At 43.4% G+C, this 18,110-nt stretch overlaps 1 protein-coding gene across 2 annotated transcripts in view; it reads right to left on the bottom strand.

The window, feature by feature from the left end:
• Txndc11 (thioredoxin domain containing 11) overlaps nucleotides 1-18,110 on the bottom strand; it is a 52,976-nt gene that overhangs the window by 1,401 nt on the left and 33,465 nt on the right. Inside the window, exons 7-11 of one of the 2 annotated variants that reach the window (XM_005084578.4) lie at nucleotides 16,792-16,992; nucleotides 12,043-12,835; nucleotides 8,810-8,952; nucleotides 8,331-8,440; nucleotides 3,987-4,067 (exon numbers count right to left, since the gene is read on the bottom strand). In XM_005084578.4, the coding sequence (XP_005084635.1) occupies nucleotides 3,987-4,067; nucleotides 8,331-8,440; nucleotides 8,810-8,952; nucleotides 12,043-12,835; nucleotides 16,792-16,992 (1,328 nt within the window). The remainder of the gene's footprint in view (nucleotides 1-3,986; nucleotides 4,068-8,330; nucleotides 8,441-8,809; nucleotides 8,953-12,042; nucleotides 12,836-16,791; nucleotides 16,993-18,110) is intronic. The other variant, XM_021235607.2, reaches the window with a different exon arrangement.

Raw genomic sequence — 18,110 nt, 5'->3', positions numbered from 1 at the left:
TACCTGTGCATACACAATCTAGCCAACATGATTCAGAACACCTCTCTCTACAGTTCTGCCTGAAGAATCAACACCCTCAGAGAATGAAGGAATGGAACTGACAGGACCCTTAAGGCAGCATCTCACAATGCTCTCTGCTCAGTGCTTTATAGTCTCAGACAAGTGATGGAGGCTCTGTAAAATGTGCCTCTGAGGGCTGTTCTAAGGGTTAAGTAAGTTAAGTGGATGTTCAATATTAGCTTTTACAAAATTGCATTTTTAATCAGTTGTGGTGCCATACATTTCTAATCCCTCAGGCAGGAAGACCAAAAGTTTGAAGCAAGCCTGGGCTACATAGTAAGACTATCTCAAATTGAAAAAAAAAAAAAAACCAACATAAAAAAACAAAACATGGTTCCTTAATGTACCATTAAGGGACTGGAGAAAAAAAAAAAAAAAAAGGGACTGGAGAGATAGCTCAAAGGTTAAGAGTGCTGGATGCTTTTTCAGAGGAGCTGGGTTCAATTCCCAGCACCCTCATGGTAGCTCACAACTGTCTGTAACTCCAGCCTCAGGGGATCTAATTCCCCTTTCTGGCCTCTGAGGGCACTGCACACACATGCTGCACAGACATACATGCAGGCAAAACACCCATTTACAGGGCTATAGAGATGGCTCAGAGGTAAAGAGCATTGACTGCTCTTACAGAGGACCCAGGTTCAATTCTTTGCACCCACATGACAGCTTACAACTGTCTGTTATTTCAGTTCCAGGGGATCCAGCACCCTCACAGACATGCATGCAGGTAAAACACCAATGCACATAAAAATAAATCTTACAAGAAAACCATGAGATATCTCAGTATGTCTCTTAGAGACATTTACAGAGGCTGGTAAGCAGAATGCTATGTTGAAGTCTTGGGGAAATGCTATGGTTCCCCAATTGTCATGCTAAAATGCTTTCATACCTTTTATTTAATTTTTTGTTATGTTTTGGTTTTGGAGAAAGGGTTGCATTCTGTAGCCTTGGCTGGCCTGGAACTCACTACATAGACCGATTGGCCATTAACTCAGCAATTTGCCTGTCTCTACCTCTTGAGTATTGGGATTAAAGGTGTGCACAACCATACCTTTTTTAAAGAAAAATTCACTTAAAAAAAAAAACAATTGCATTTATTTTGTGCTTATACAGTTATAATGGAGATCCTGTGGAAGTCAAGGGACAACTTATAGAAGTTGATTCTTCCGCCATTTGGATTTTCAGAACTCTTACCAGCTGAGCCATTTTGTTGGCTGTTTTGTTTTAGACAAAGTCTCATTCAATATGTAGTCTAGACTGACCCTGAACCTGTGATCCTCATCTCTGTCCCCTGAGCTGGGGTCATGAGTATGACATGTGACATGCTGGCATATACCTTTTTTTTTTTTAAGGTCAAATGCTGCTGTTTTTGTTTCCTTCATACGTTAAAAAAATTAGCTAGGACACAGAATATCTATAAACTGCTTCTAAAAAGTAGTCCTTTTAATGTGGGAATGGTGGCTCCCATCATTAATCTCAGCACTCAGGGTTACAAGTTGAGTTTAAGATCAGCATGAGAAATAATGTGAGACTCTGGTCTCAAAGAATAGAAAAAAAAGTTGTCCTCCTGAAAGCATGGTGGTAAGTGGTCCCATTGCTAGTCAGAGCTCCTTAAAAGCAGTGAAGTTCTTCCTGGGTGCAACACTGGAGTATCCTCCTTGTACTTGCATCCACTGGCATATCCGCAGTTTGCAATGTCCTCCATAGTAGGTTACACTGCTTGCTGGCTTGGGGACTGGCTCTAAGATAGCCCTGTGTAAGAAGGTTAAGGTCCACATCCCAGCCTCCACTTTCAAAGAAGAGAGGTAAGGCCAGAGAAGAAGGAAGCTAGGCAGGTTGCACTGTGGGCAGAGGGCAGGCATCTGACTCAATGGGCACAGTCAATGTAGTTTGCACGGAAAATCATACAAGCATTATCTCCCAATGCTTGTAGCCTTCACACCTCAGAAGCAACCTTTGCATTCAACACCTTAGTGTTCTCCCTCTGCACATCTCCACCTTGTATAGCGTTTGCATTTTCCATAGTGCATGTACAGTTTTATACTTCTCTAAAAATAGCAGGAACAGGTGAACCATGAAAACAGTATTATTACATGTCATCCAACAGTGTTTTTTCATTTCCCCTTCTGTGAGCCTTTATACTTGATAGTTAATAGTCTTGAGCCACTTTTAGCTCTTAGAGCTGTCTAGTGTCTTACTCAGATTATTGCTTCCTGCTGGGTCAGTGGATCTCTCTATCACCTTCTGTCCCCTTTTATTTATTTTTATACAGGCAATAGTCACATTACAATTTTCTCTTCCACCTTCTGGGTAAGCCAAATGCTCTCTGGCCAGCTAATGATGAACTACCTCCATTTGTGCCCACCATCTGTTTTTAGGAAATGAGAAAAATCCCATTCCAAACAATAAAGGCCTTGTCATCAGACTGTCTGTGTTTAACAGACATGGGCAGTCTTCTACTCTTCAATATCAAGGGACACAGGAGGGGATGTAGGGATCTGGAGAATTCATTTTTTTTTTTTTTGACACAGAGTCTCCCTTTATAACTCCTGAATACCTTCAACTCAAAGAGCTCAGAGCCTTTCGAGCTGGAATTAAAAGTGTATGCCACCATATCTGGCCTGCACTCATTCTTTCATTATACAAGGTAGGGAGTGCTGGCCAAGCATGTCCCTCTTGTGCACCTGTCCTGCGGGTGTCTTTCCTTCCATGTACACAGGCTCATTAGTCCACCTGCTGAGAACCTTTGCCTGCAAAGGCATTTGTTGTGTGCTATAACTTTAATAAATTTTAAAAAGTATGTTTGGAATTCAAAAACTACATATCACTACGCTACATGCCCAACTTGTGTCCCACACAGATGAAATTGCTGGTGTTAGTGTCTGTGATTTCTTAATTATATGGCAATTTAACATATCTTAGAAGAAAATGGCAGAGCCAACAGTGGAACAGACTGAGTCATACTCTGTTTTTAGTGTGTGAGCTGACAAGCCCCTGCTACGACAGTAAGTATTCTAGCACACGTTCTTTGAGATAAAGGGCAAAACAGGCAATGATTTGACAAAGCCCAAGGAAGCCCTCTCCCAGAGAGGCCTGATGAGCATGGCAGTGGTGCAAGGACTTGTAAAATGCAAGAAGTTAAAACAACAGTGACTGCAACATGGGCCAGGGCCCTCCCTAAGGGATCCTGCAAACACATTTCCCACAGGGGATGTGAGTGAATCCCCATGTGGACCTGTTCCACAATCAAAGGGAAGGTGTGTGTGATAAAGGGTCAGCATCCTTTTTTGTGGAAGCATTTGGGCCTATGCTCTCTTTGCTAACGTCCCACCCGTTTACTGCAGCTTTCAGCACAAGTTGGGTGGCAGACAACCTCAGAGCAGGCTGTACACATGCAGAGAGAGCTCCCTAAGAATGGAGTAGTGGGTAGGGAACTGCTAGTATCCCCTTGGGAGAGAGGGACTGGTGGGTATCAGCAGGACTCATCCCACACAAACACGAGCACTTTCTGTCAACTGTAGCATCACACAGGTATGAAAGCTAACTAGTTCTCAGGGCCACATGAATGCTTGTGTAGGAAAAGCAAGCATCAAAGAAAAACAGCACATGCCAGGGGTGGTAGTACATGCCTTTAATCCCAGCACTTGGGAGGCTGAGTTTGAGGCCAGCCTGGTCTACATAGTGAGTTCTAGGACAGCCAGAGGTATGTAGTGAGACCCTGTTTCCAAAAACAAAACCAACAAAAAAACAGAAAAATCACAACATATGACACTCCAACACTAGAGCTCTTCTACTCTTACATCCCTAATGGCATGATTTTAACAACAGTTTAGAACACAATGAAGGATTTACAGCAAAAGCCCATTTCATCTTCAGGCCTCAACAAGAGAGTCCCACCTGCCCCATACTGAAAAAAAATCCAGCCTTACCTATTGCAGGGAAAAAACAAAACAGTAGGAAGACGGTCAACCATGAATTCCCAAGGAAGATCATTCTGAGACACATCAATCCTGGCAAAGGCAAAGAGAAATGATTGGTATGAAGAGACTGGCCAAACCTGAAGAACCAGGCTGCCCCAGGCTGAACCAAACTCCTTACTACAGGTGTAAGTCAGGCACCTAAACTTTCAGAACATGCGCCACTCTCCACCCTGGGTAATACAGGAACCTAAAACTAAACATAAATCTCCCAAGCTGCCTCAGTGAAGGAGTACTTCATCTGCCAACAGGACCTGGCAAGCATTTTAATTGGTCTATTAGTTCTAGAAAAAGAAAGCTATTGAGCACAGCACACACAGCAGGTCTCTTTGAAGATTACACTTGATAGTCTATAAATATGATGGCCAAGATCCAGATACTTTCTTAACAGAGTGCCAATTCTTCTTCCTTTTTAAATTTGTATTTCCCCCATCATGGAACCTTGCTGCTGCAACTAGTCAAGTTCTCATTATTTAGTCTAGGATGCTATCAAACTCTCAGAAGCTCTCTTGCCTCATCATCCCTAGTGCTGGGATTACTGGCATGTGCCACCACAGTCAGCAGATTAATTTAAGAGTACAAAAAATGGCATCTACTAAATCACCCACCCTGTAGTCAGTTACTGTGGAGTAATCTACACCTGCTCTGGTGAATGGCCCTCCAGCAACAGGCACTAGCTGGACAGGGCTGAAGATCCACGGGTGCTGACCCATACATAGGGCTGATGGCATCATTTAAATGGGGGATATTCATGACCAGTGCACACAGAAGATGAAAATATCTGGACTTATTAATTTGGTGGGGGTTTTCAAAAAGTGTAAATGGTGTGAGATGATCAGGCAGTATAAACTAGCAGTTATGTATCTGCTCAAACTAGCATATGGGCAAGGAATGTAGCTGAGTTGGTAGAATGCTCACTTAGCAAAATTTATAGCGAAGTCCTTCTTAAACCAGGCATAGTGATGCCACACCTATAGTCCCAGCATTCAGAAGACAAAAGCATAAGGGTCACAAAGTCATCCCTGGCTGCAGCTTCTTGGAGGCCAGCCTGGGAAACAAGAGACCCTATCTCCAATATACACACAGGAAACTCCAAAATTGACACAACCAAATGCAAATGCAATCCCCCCGGCCCCCGCCACATCTTTTAAAAAAATGCCATGTCTACCTCTGCCTGTCAAAGCCTGTCTACACTAGAGCCCCTTTCAGACAAATGGTACTGGCCACCATATTTTATAATTGAATGCTTTCTTCTCTCCTAATGTGTACTTCAATGAAGAGTCAGTTGTGAAGTGAAAATACTGTAAAAACCCATGGGAACTGCACTGGGCCCCAGAGGCCTCCTTCTTGGGATCCTTTCAGGTATGGCTTATAAACTGACACAGTAGCAGTCACACAGCTCACACTTTATTCTTGTCCATTAATTAAATGAAAGTACTGATTTAGCAATAGACACAACTGTCCATTATACCTTCACTATTGACACACACCTTCCTGTCCCTGTGAAGAATGCTGTAAGGACTGACCCACACATCTCTGGAATCCCTATTTTCCTAAGTCTTAAAGAGAAATTATCTGAGTCAGAAACATACAATTGTTTTTTGTAACTTCTTGTAAATGTCAATTATATTAGCTATGTCTGACTGCAACAACTTTATCTATATAAGATCCTGTCACTTGGAAGCATTTATAAATGTAATAAGTATAAATGACACCTTATTGGTGTTTCAATTTATATTTCTCAGGTTATAATTTTCCAGTTGTTTATTCTGTCATATGCCTGTGTTCTTTGTCTACACTGGAGTTTACCTGTCCTAAAGCTTTTTTTTTTTTTCAGACAGGTTTCTCTGTGTAGCTGTATAGTCTCAGCTGTCCTGGAATTCTTTGTAGATCAGGCTGGCCTCCAATTGAGAGAGATCTGCACCAGCACCACCTGGCCAAACTTCTTATTGGTTTAAAAATTCTTTAAAAAAAAAAGTTCCTTTACTATTTTAAGACAAGGTATCTTGTAGTCTAGGCTGGCCTCTAATTCATTATGCACTGAAATGGCCTTGAACTTATGATCCTTCTTCCTATACTCCCTGAGTGCTGGAATTTCCAGCATGAGCCACCATCTGGTTCACCTGGTTTATGCAGATCTGTGGACTGAACCAGGGCTTTGTGTATACCAGACAGCACTCTATCACCTGCGCTACAACCCCAGCCCATTTTAAATGTGGTGTATCTATACTATGAACTCTTGATTCTGAGCACTGGTCCCTAATTTACATGCTCCATCATAATTCTGAGCCAGTTGCCTAATCTTTCTGTGCCTCAGATTAGTTACAAGAAAATGATGGATAGATACAGCAGCTTCACTAGGTGTTCTGAGGTTTAAACCTATGTATGTAACAATCTCTCAGCAGTCACTTTTCAAATTTGGTTCTGATTATCACTGAGATTACATAGCAGGCAACAGGTGAAATATAAACATACATGTATTTATGACTACCTTTTAAAGCATGTTTTATTAGGACTATGATTTATAGCTGAGTGGTAGAGCACTTGCTTTGCATGCATGAGGTCCCAGGTTCAATCCCACTAACAACAACAACAAAAAAGCATCAAATATGTTGTTTTCACTGCACATACTTGTAGTAGAATATATTCATCTTTTGTTATCTTTTCATCAGAAAGATTGTAGCTCTATCTTCTGCTATCTTTTCCCCATGATCTGGTCTTTCACATTTAGTGACAAGAATGGAGAAGCTGTATCTTAAAGCTAAACTGCTCACTTCCCAATCTTACAAACTGGATTTGAGGGCTTGGTAAATTGCTTATTATATAAGAACCTGGTTTGGATCCCCAGAACACACAGAGAACCATGTATGGTGGTGCACTTGTAATCCCAGTGCTAAGAAGCAGACACAGTAGTATCCCATGACCCAGTGGCCAGTCAGGCTAGCCAACTGGTGAGCTCCAGGTTCCCTGAGAGACCCTTACTAAAAAATAAGACATACCACCCCATCAGTTAGCCATGGGGTCCCAGAGGCCCTCCAAACAGCACTGGCTATTGCTATTGACTATTCTTGGTTGCTGACCAGAATTAGATGGTAAGACCCTATTGCAGACACCACATACCCTGGGTACAAGGACAGAGAAATCAAGCTGGAAAGGAAACAGAAGGGTTTCCCTTCTAACCATAGGATGCAACCAGGCAGCTGGGAGAGAAAAGCCATCAATAATGTTACCAAGTGGTAGACCTTACATGCTATAATGCTGACCTCCATGCAAGATGTGCCCATAGGCACAACAGTGGCAGGTGTATTTTCTAATTGGATTTGAGGGATAGGAGGGAATTCATGCTTGGTACTGTAAAATTGATCATAAGACCAAAATTACTACTGTTGCATTACAAAATGCACATGGTATCAAACTGCCTTCTAAATATTTATGCTTATACCCATAGGCAAATGCTGCTCTCCGCTCTTATCAGAGAAGCTTTTCTGTCTGTAGCCAACAGCTGTGAATGCAGAAACTCAGGAAGATGGAAAGATTTAAGAACTGAAGATTGGGAGAAGAATGGCCATTGCAATTATGAACTCACACATTTAGTCATAAAGAGGGGAAGGGTTCATGGAGGAGAAGAGGAAGTATTGATCTTCAATAGGGTAGCCACTGGTATGTCCTCTGTGCTCTAGTGTGTAGCTCCACAGCCATGAGTATGTGAGTGACTCTGGATAAACTTGATTACAAAACAAAAACAAAACAACCTGAAACCAGGATGGGGAGAGTAGGCTCTTCTCAAAATAAAACAAAGCAAGTATACCCACATACACAACTGTCAAGTAATAAATATAACTAAGATGGTATTTGAAGGCAGGTATGGTAGCTTACAACTGTACCCGTAGCACTTGGTAGACCAAAGCAGAAGGACTGCCAAGAATTAAAGGCCAGTCTGTAAGTAAGCTACATAGTAAGCTCAAGACATCCTGAGCTACAGAGTGTGAGAGCCTGTTGCAAAACAAACAACGGATTCAAAATGTGTTTATACAAAAGCCCATATAAAGTATCCATGGAATCACAAAATAAGACACATGGCTATTAACAAAGTCTTTCTCTGGATTTCACCAATGAAGAGGGGAAACAAGGACTGGGTGGTAATTCTGGGCATCCCCTTCCCAAGACCTCCAAGCAGCCAAATCTGCCTATGAATCTGATCAGCAATAAACATCTTCATGATCATTAGATTCAAGCCCACCTACCATGGGTTAGGTGGCAGAAAGGACCCATGATGCTGTAGACTGGTGTCCTTACCTAGCCACAGTAAATGTATCTTCTGGCAGGAGTCGAGCCAGCTGGATGAAAATGTGGTTAAGAGATGGGCAAAAGCCACACCACTTTGTGTAATAGAGCAGCAGAACATCCTGTGGGAAGGGGAGACAGTTACTCATACCTGGTCCTGGACCTCATTTCCTGCTGTGCTGAATCCTGAAGGCATTGAGTCACTGACTGTGCAAGAATCATGGTGAGTTTTTTTTTCATCTGTGGTTGTAATTATGTGTTTTCTTTACGGTCTTAGCAGTTAGAAAAGCACCATGCAATCTGCTCATGTCCCACCACTAGACTAATCTGCATATCAAAAATAGACTGTTTTCCCCCAAGTGGCTACAGCTGTAGAATTTAACAGGAATGGATGGCTTGATTTTTGCTCTACTCTTGAGCCCCTAAACCTGTTTCTTGTAGTGATCAGGGCCTCATAATACTTCTACTATGAAGTATCTCCAGCCCCATACCTGTTTCCGAAGGGTTACTTCCCAGAAGGTATCAGTTGTCACTTCAGTGATTAAATGCTGAGACGGAAACTGGGCAGAATCACTTCCGGTAAGATGCCTTTTCAAGGGACTGTAGAGAACACTGAAGTTTTGAATAAAAGACGCTAAAAATTAAGAGAAAAATGAGATCATCTTTGCTCTAAGTACAAGCAGAATAGCTCACCTACTTTAAAGTTGAAACGATGTCCCATGCTTACTTTTTTTTTAATTGTTATTTTATTTTGGGTTTTTGTTTTGTTTTGAGACATTATCTTACTTTGTAGCTCTGACTCACCTGGAACTTGCTCTGAAGACCAGGCTGGCCTTGAACTCAGAGATCCACCTGTCTCTGTCCCTTGAGTAATAGGTTCAAATGTGTACACCTCCACATCCAGCTCCATGCTTATGTTTTTACCCCTGGGACAAAGGTGCCCAGGCTGCCATCATGTTTGACTTTGGTAGTACCAACTCTCAGAGGACAGTCCTTTACTAACAAGACACCATATAGGTTTGGCTTTATGTAGGTGGGATGCTCAATACAAATGGGGATTCCAGTCTGCTCTTTTCCAAAGCGACTGCCCACACATATACAGCATGAGAATGTACACAGCAATGCACACTGTACCTTTTGCAAGAGAGGCAGCTTGGACACTAAGCTCTTTAAGCATCACTATAAATTCAGTGACAGTACAATGTGAAAGTGTTCAGTGCTCATTAACCGAGGCCAAGGAGCCTTTTTGTTCCCTTTATTAAAGTTCAAGTTTCCTTTTTAAAAAGCTAACAAAAATAAACAATCATACATGGTGGAAATATATAAATAAACCAAGTAATAAAAGCCCTAATTTAAGCAATAATCTCACCCTTCCCACAAATGCCACCACCTCAAAATCCTCTGCCTCGGTGAAGCAACAACACTAGTCTGAACTTCACTTCTCTCTTCCAACTCCCTCCAATGGAGTCTCAACAGACAATGACTCACTCAGCAGGAGAAGGAAGTGAAGAGTGTCATGTGAACACTGAAGATGCGTCCTTATCACAGCTGGAAAAACACTTAGCTGGCTATAGTTTTGGACTGTGAAACCAAGATTTCCCAATCCGAATAAAGCCTAAATTCTAAATTCTAGGAACTCTCAAAACTGCTACCAAGTATAGAATAGCTGGCCCAACAGAAGAGTTTGGCCCCAGTTGATACAGAAGAGAAAATGAAAGCCAATGAGAGTTTATTTCAGGAAATTCTAAAATTCAAATGTGTCTGAGCTTCTCTTGAGTATCACTCACAGAATCCAGAGAACCTAATCACTACTTAAAAACTTACATGCTCACCTGAGTGTGGTGGTGCACACCTTTATTCATGCCTGAAAGGCAGAGGCAGGTGGAGCTGTCTGAGTTTAAGGCCAGCATGGTCTTTATAGTAAATTCTAGGCTAACCAGGGCTATATAGACACACCCTATCTCAAATGGAAAAAGTAAAATGAATAACAACAAAAACATGGGCCATGCGGTGATGGCGCACGCCTTTAGTCCCAGCACTCAGGAGGCAGAGGCAGGCAGATAGATCTCTGTGAGTTCGAGACCAGCCTGGTCTACAAGAGCTAGTTCCAGGACAGCCTCCAAAGCCACAGAGAAACCCTGTCTCGAAAAAACAAAACAAAACAAAACAAAAACATGGTTAGGGGCCAAGGCTTATCAGTGAAGAGCACTGGCTGCTCTTCCAGAGGACCTGGATTCAGTTTTTTCAGCATCTACATGTTAGCTCAAAATTGCCTACAATTCCAGTTCCAGGAGATCCAATGCCCTCTTCTGGTCTCTCTAGGTACCATATATACATGCAGGCAAAATACCATATACATACAAAAATAATAAAATTTTAAACTACATGCTTGGGGAGATGGAGAGATAGCTCAAAGGTAAAAAGCACTGACTGCTCTTCCAGAAAACCCAGGTTTGATTCCTAGCATCTACATGGTGGCTCAGAACCACCTGTAACCAGTTCCAGGGGATCTGACATCCTCTTATGGCCTCTGCAGATACCATACAAGTGTTGGTATATAGACATACATGCAGCAAAACACCCATGCACATAAAATAAAAATAAATATAAAAATAAATTACACAGTTGTTTCGTTTTAAGAAAATTGACTACACCAACATATCATGAATTGGGAGTAACTGTGGGTCACAGGTTTGCTTTGTGCATTGAGGAACTCTTAATAACTTGATACAGAAAAACCAACATTACATGAATCCTTTCATGAAGGTGGCTAATGTGAATGCTTCACCTGGACTGATGAAAGGATAGCCAGGACGACTAGTACTTAGGGCACTGCGCTCGTCCTGCTTGCATACTCTCTCAACCTGGAAATCAAGTCCCTCTCACTATCAAATTCCTCTTCTCTTCATTTGGCAAGCATTGGCTCTCCCTGCTTTTCCAGTGATGCTGAACTAACAAGGCTTTTCAATTCTTACTTTCCTGTGTTGTATGTCAGGGACTTCAGCAAAGCCTGGGAACAGGACAGCATAAGTCCATTTGCTGTTGCTGCTGCCAAGTCCCAGGAGCCAACTCTGGGGAACTTTCCCACAGTAAAGCCTTAGGTCATCCCCAGTGGATTTCGCTGTTTTGCAACCTGCTCTCAACGTTGGTGTGTTACAATGTAGGGGATGGGGGTCAAGGCAGGCTTCCCCAACATGCTATGAAACTTTAGCAGAAAAAATGGGGTCCACTGGTCCTGAAACTCATACATACAACCCCATGAAACAAGAATGAGCAAGAGTCTAAGCTCACTCCTTTCTGCTTCAGTTCCTTTCAATCGCTGGTACTATTAATGGCCGTGTTCATCAGCCCCTGCACGTCCCACTAGAAAGGCTCTCATCATTCTGTCTGGCATGGGAGCCAGGTTCCTGGGATTAATGTTTGCTTAGCCTTGGAAATGTGACAGAAGTTGCCAGTCTAGGTCCCTTAGCTCCCATAGGTTAGCTGACAAACTCAACCAGAATTTTGCAGGTAGAAGCTTCTCCTCTATTTACCAGATAAACTGGCTTCTTTTCAAAATGAGCAACAGATAAAGACAATTTATGGTCAGTTGTCTGAAGACTTCAAAGGATCTATGAAGCTGGCATCACCCCATGATCAGCAATAATGAGATCATCAGTGCAAGTTATTAGACTTAAGCTAAGCAAAGCTTATCATGCTCAGAGAGACAAAGCACCTACAGTACCTAGAGTGAACTTCATGAGGGTTTGTTCAGGGTCCAAGATATAGTGCGACTCTTCTTTCACATCAACAATCGTGGCAAACTCTTTCACGGGAGCAGAGCTCGGGGCACCCAGTCTCTCTGCATATAACCAAAATAAATTGGAATCCAAAAGGTAGATATTCAGGGTCTTGTTGGTTCTGCAGCTCAGGCCTGTGAAGGTTGTGCTAGTGAGGCCCACTTCAGGAAAGTGGTACCTGTTCTCCTCAATGTGAGGAATGGAGCTTGGGGTAGTAGCCTCACAGCTCTTCTCGAGGGAAGAGAATGTGATAGCCGGGGCTGTAAAGACATCCTGTTCAGAGCCAGTGAAGCTTGCCATGCCCCGGGATATAGTCCTGCAACATGCAGTGTAGTAGCTGAAAGGGCTGTAAGAGGTTAAAAAATTGCTGCATTCTATGCTGCCCGACACCACGTGATAAAAAGTCTGCTCCTTGAGGTAGAAAGAATCCAGAGCAGCTGCCATCTCGAAGAAGCTGCACTGTGGCACGCTCACTGAGCTCGGCTTGGTACCACCCACTGTCTGGTTGACACACAGTTCACAGACATTGTGGGTCCTGGAGAGGGCTGGCCCCTGTGGCAGCACCACTGTGTTGCAGCAGGGGGACGCTGCCATCAGCTGAACATCAGGCAGTGGGGCTGGCAGCTCTGGTGCCAGGGACTGGAACACAGGTGCCTCCACCCGCCGAAGGTGCTGAAGGAGACGCTCCACCACCCGATCCCCATGACAGTTATTGTACTCCAAGGCCACTTCGGTGATCTGAAAGACAGGGCAGAGCTCGTAAGAGACAAGGGTTGTGGATGTAGAGAAGGCAGCTATGCTGCCTGGATAGTATCCCTAAGTCACAGGCAGGAGCCCAGGCAAAGACCGCCTCAAAGGAGAAGTGGTCATACCAAAACTCTCCAGCTCTAGCTGCCCTGGAACTCACTCTGTAGATCAGCCTGGCCTCAAACTCACAGATCCGCCAGCTTGTCTCCCAAGTGCGTGTGCCACAAGTATATTTTTTACAACACTGTCCCTCTATCGGCAAGCACTGAACTATTGTTCTGAGCTAGAAAGTTCTAGAAATGTCTGCCCATCATAGATAAATCCACCATAGATAAATGAAGTTCATCTCAGGGATGTGTCCAGACCATTAAAAGAATCCAAACAGACTTGAACCCTCTTGCTTTCCAGGTGAGTGTACTTTCTTCACACTGTTAACGTTCCCCTATGCTGTCACTTTTTCTCCATCTTTAGTAAGTCTGAAAACTATGCAAACACATGTGTAGATTTAAGTAAATTTACACCATCTATCCTCTCAAATGTATTCATGCCTTCTAGGAGATCCCCAATGCAGCCTGCTCCCAACTGTCCATGCCCATCTCTCCTTTCTAGAGCACTTCTTGCCTCCCTGCACCACTGTGGCTAGAAACCAGCTCATCCTCATCTCTCATCAGTCTCCTCAGGTCACCTCCCCCTCTTCCCAACTTCTAAAGTACAACCCTAAGCATAATGGATATTCCTTGGCCAAGTGATACTTGGTAGCTTTCTAGCTTTCTATTACCGGTAGATAAATACAGTCATATTCTGACCCATTTGCCTTTGCAGGCTCATGCCATCCCGTCTAGAGCAGACCAGGCCCTCTTATAGTGATGCATCTTATTGATGCCTGGCCAAGGACTGTGCCTCCTCCTCCAGCTGTTCCTAAGACCCTCAAATTGGGAGGCTGCTCAGGTAAAGGCAATCCCACTCTGAATGGTAAATGAACTAGTTTCTGCACTCCTAGTCCCTGACACCCCTCCCACAGCCTCAAAAACTTATGCTATAACATCCCTTTTCTTTACAGGCTTATGAATGAATCCTCACTGATAGGACCAAGTTTGAGCACATGTGAACACATGGCATTTCAGAGAAATGTACACAATATCCTTTCTTGAAGATAGTAACCACCTTACTCTCAAGTTTAAGGTAATCTTCAGCTACTTAGTGAGTTCAAAGCCAGCCTGGGCTACATGAAACTGTCTCAAACAGACAAGACATGTGTAGGTATGTATGAACCATTTAACGAACACATTTCCAATTTAGACAATTTCTATAACAATATTTATGGAAGATTAATCCAAAACATACTTATAGACTAGCCCTTGGAATAAAACATCACTTTAGGTGGTTAACTAGTGTTTTAAATTACCCCTCACCCATACAAACATCCTCCTTTTTGGACAAGATCCTTGACAGCACATTATGCCAACAGAACAGGCCTTGACAACACACAAAAACCCTGGAACCTTCCACTCTTCCTGGACTGGTTTATATTCAATGATAACATAACAGATAACTACTCTCCAGGGCTCTGCACACCCCATAAAACATAAGATCTACTGCTGTATTTTATAAATCTCCCCAAATATGAATATTCATTACAGAAAGATAACAATGTTCCTAGATCATTTTCTTTCTTTGTCTGGTTCCTAGTATCTCACACAGCAGCCATGCTCTTGAGGGGTGAGGCCTCCTAGCTCTCTCCTATGAACTAAGTAGGTTTTCATATCATAAGCCTCTTACAGAAACAGTTTAGAAAACAAAATTCATGGTACATCCTATTAATGTGTTTCAATCTATGTCATATTTCATTAATGTAAACAATTAAGAACTTGTAAACAATTATAAATGTCTGTGCTGTCAATATTTCTGTTGTCTTCTATCTAAGAAATCTCTCAAGTCTAGATGCCTCTGCTTACTTGACTCATGTTGTGAATGCCTGAAAGATCACTCAGAATGGAGAACAAATCAAAAGGACACTGCAGGCTGAGACAGATATTTCCTTTGATTAGCATGTTTCATAATATATCACATGATGTCTCAAGAATGCTGTAGTGACACTAGGGAACAGTGTACCTGGTGTCAGGATCTAAGTTTTCTTTGTGTGTACACATGCAAGTATGGGGTGTGCATGCTGGTGGTGTATATGTAAAGGCAGTTGCCCACTCCTAGACTTGGTACAGCCACCGCTTGGTCACTTATGACCTACATAAAGCCCACAACCATCATAAGGGTCCTTGCCTACTATGCCCTCAATTTTCTGCCCAGACCTAGGCCCACAATGAAAAACAAAGCTGTCCTGAACTCTGTTTCTCTATTGAGCTGTTAGCTCTCCTTACCCAGGTTATGATGCTCTTTCCAAGCCCCTCCTCCCCTCTTCTGCTAGGTTCTTGTTCTCTGGGATGTCACTTTCTTCTTTTACTTCCTGACCATGCCTGGCTGGCCTGACTGTCCTCTTGAGTAATGAGCAGGCTCTTAGTTCCCAACTGGATCAGTTTCTGAGACCAGACACTTATAGTTGCACACACTTCTCTCCCCATGAGCTCCCAGCATCCAGTGAACACTGGCCAGACTGACCTGACACATGGATGGAAGTACTGGGCAGATCATACTTGTCTCAGGAATGCACAATATTAAGAGAGGCCATTCGCCCATATGTGGAGGGAGGGTGACAGACTCCATCTACTACATAGCACCCTAGGAACCCTGTGAAGAGTCACAGGTGAAACTGATTTTTTAAAAAGGTCTACTGGTAGATGCTAGAAACAGAAGATGTGGGGAGATGCTCATTTGTGAATGAACAAAAGCAAGGCCTCCCTCTGGTGCCAAACTCAACCTCAGCCCTCTGGAGTGAGGGTCTGGACTCCTGCCAACACTACCCACCTCTCTTCATGTCCAAGTTAAGGAAGACAATATCCCAAAAGTAAAAAGTCACAGCCATAGGCACCAGCAAAGCTGAAACCTTGTCTTTCCTGCAAAGACCTAGATGGCTCTTAATCTAGGTGGCATAGAGGCCAGGGCATGGAAAAGAGGCACATTTTCTAAAGAAATGAAGTCTTAAGACTAGTTCATAGGAAGGAACAGAACTACTTCATTGCTCTCTCCTTTCTTCCTTTAAAGCCAGACTGTGGCATCAGTCAGAAGGCTCCCAGTGGGGATAACAACTTGAACCAAATGCTGAAGAACAGCATAGTGAGTCTTGGCTGGTGACAAGTTCTGCCCCAGCCTCCAGAGCACTGTCTGCCCGGCCTGGTCTCTGCTGCACTGGCTGTCAGATTCTGGTTTGGGCCAATTAGGGGATCTTTCAGGGAAAGAAAAAATAAAACCCTAGTAAATCCAATTTAGCAATCCCAGGCTCTCTCTGCTGATTGTTATTGCTCCTCCTCTAAGTGCCTCCAAATGATCCATGTATAAAATAAACTCACTCCTAGAGAGAACGGATGTCCCCGAAAGCAGAGGGGGAGAGGGAAGACTTCCACAGCACCTGTCTCTGAAATCTGTCTATCCATGCAACAAGAAATGTCTAAAGAAAAAGACACACAGCACCACTGCAGCTGCACCTGGCCATTGTGTTGCTGCACCCAGGATGGCCAAAGCTGGCAGCCTGGCCAGGTCCCATGACAGTGGCATTTCCTAGGCCTAATCAGCTTGCTTGTGCTCCCAATACCCTCTACACAGGAACATCAGTGCAGTCACCTGGTCTATGTCTAGGGAGGCAATTTTCATTTCCCTTTCCTCCTAGTCACCTCTGACAAGATCATTAAATAAAGACAGTCAGAGAATCTGAGGGAATCCCTGTCCTAGGCAGAAACCACTAAGCCACAGCTACTATTCATGATGGCCACTCTGACGATGGATTAGCGCCTCTGGATGTGGAAGGAGAGCTGTGAGAGGATCACCAGGACTCCTACCTCATCCAGGAGAGGATGCCTCTCAGCTAAGGGATCAAAAGGTATGAATAGGAAGAGTGCTGGTCCTTTCTTCAGCTCATTGTTCAACAGCAGACTCTTGCCTCCATGGGGCTGCAGCCATCGGAAGAGGGTCTCCTGGTTTTCTGAGGCCCACTTATAGATGTTCTCAGCTGTGAAGTTCATGACTTCCCTGGGGAAGACCTGCCAAGGACAAATTCAAGAGAATAAAACAGAGGTGAGTAAGACAAGGAAGAGCCAAAGTGCCAGCATTGTCCTCCAGAGGTCTGGTCAAGTCGCACTGTGTGTGAGAGAGAAAAAGCACCCAGAAAAGGCACCACTGCTGGCTGTAAAGCCGACACTCAGCCCACCTCTCCACACAGTCTCACAAGTGTCCTCAAGTGGGGAGACAGTCACCATGGGAGCAGGATGTCACTTCTACATCACTGGGTTCACCTTTTGCTGAGATAGACTCACCTATCCACAGACACTCTCCCTGCCTTTAGGTGGCTGTAATGACCTCTCATCGTCCTGTCTGAAAGTTACAGAGGTACTTATAAAAGAATCTAGGCCTACCTTGGTGACAGGATGTTAAAGCTTAACCTTAGCTTGTCAAGTCCTGCCCTAGAGGCCAGAGTGGAGCTTCCACAACACAAAGCCTACACAGGTTTTGTTGATGGTCACCCCAGAAACTGGATAAATTAGTGTAAAGCTTACACAAGGCCCCAGACCTCACTTTGTGTGTAGCGGGAAGGAAAGAGACACTTGGTATTGTTGCTTTGTTCTTCTGTAATGTGAAAGTACATTTGAAAGTTCAATGACAATAAATCAGAGCTTCAAATAATTTCCAGAGTGAAAGGTTTCACAAGATGAAGCATGTGGTAACCACTAGAATGGAGATTGGAATGCGACTGCATAATGAATGTGCCACTGCTTCTGCTTTTTAAGACACTGCTATTCAAAAAAAACAAAAACAAAAAAATAAAAATTTAAAAAACCCACTACTGTTCCAATGACACTTCACTTGATAAAAGGTATCATCAGTTGATAAACAACTGAAAGCACCCAGCTGAGGCAGCAAGCCTGGACAGTTTCAGAGTTACTTCCCAGTTCTCCCTTTCTCCATTTACTCTTCTTTGAAGCCCTGTGCTATAAATACATATAGGCTAAAACAATGATGTAAGAAAATGAGAGCTAGCAAAGCAGATGAAGTGAAAAGTCAGACAGGCACAAGGGAAGTGAACAGGCAGTGGAGGAGGCGATCACAGCAGTGATGCTTAGAGTACGACAATGAGGGTTTAAAACACACTGTGAGCATTTCC

Source organism: Mesocricetus auratus, unplaced genomic scaffold (assembly GCF_017639785.1).
Source record: "Mesocricetus auratus isolate SY011 unplaced genomic scaffold, BCM_Maur_2.0 Super-Scaffold_100007, whole genome shotgun sequence".
In the NCBI taxonomy this organism is placed as follows: domain Eukaryota; kingdom Metazoa; phylum Chordata; class Mammalia; order Rodentia; family Cricetidae; genus Mesocricetus; species Mesocricetus auratus.
Note: the sequence above shows the minus strand (reverse complement) of the source record. Positions and strands in the feature narration are given on the sequence as shown.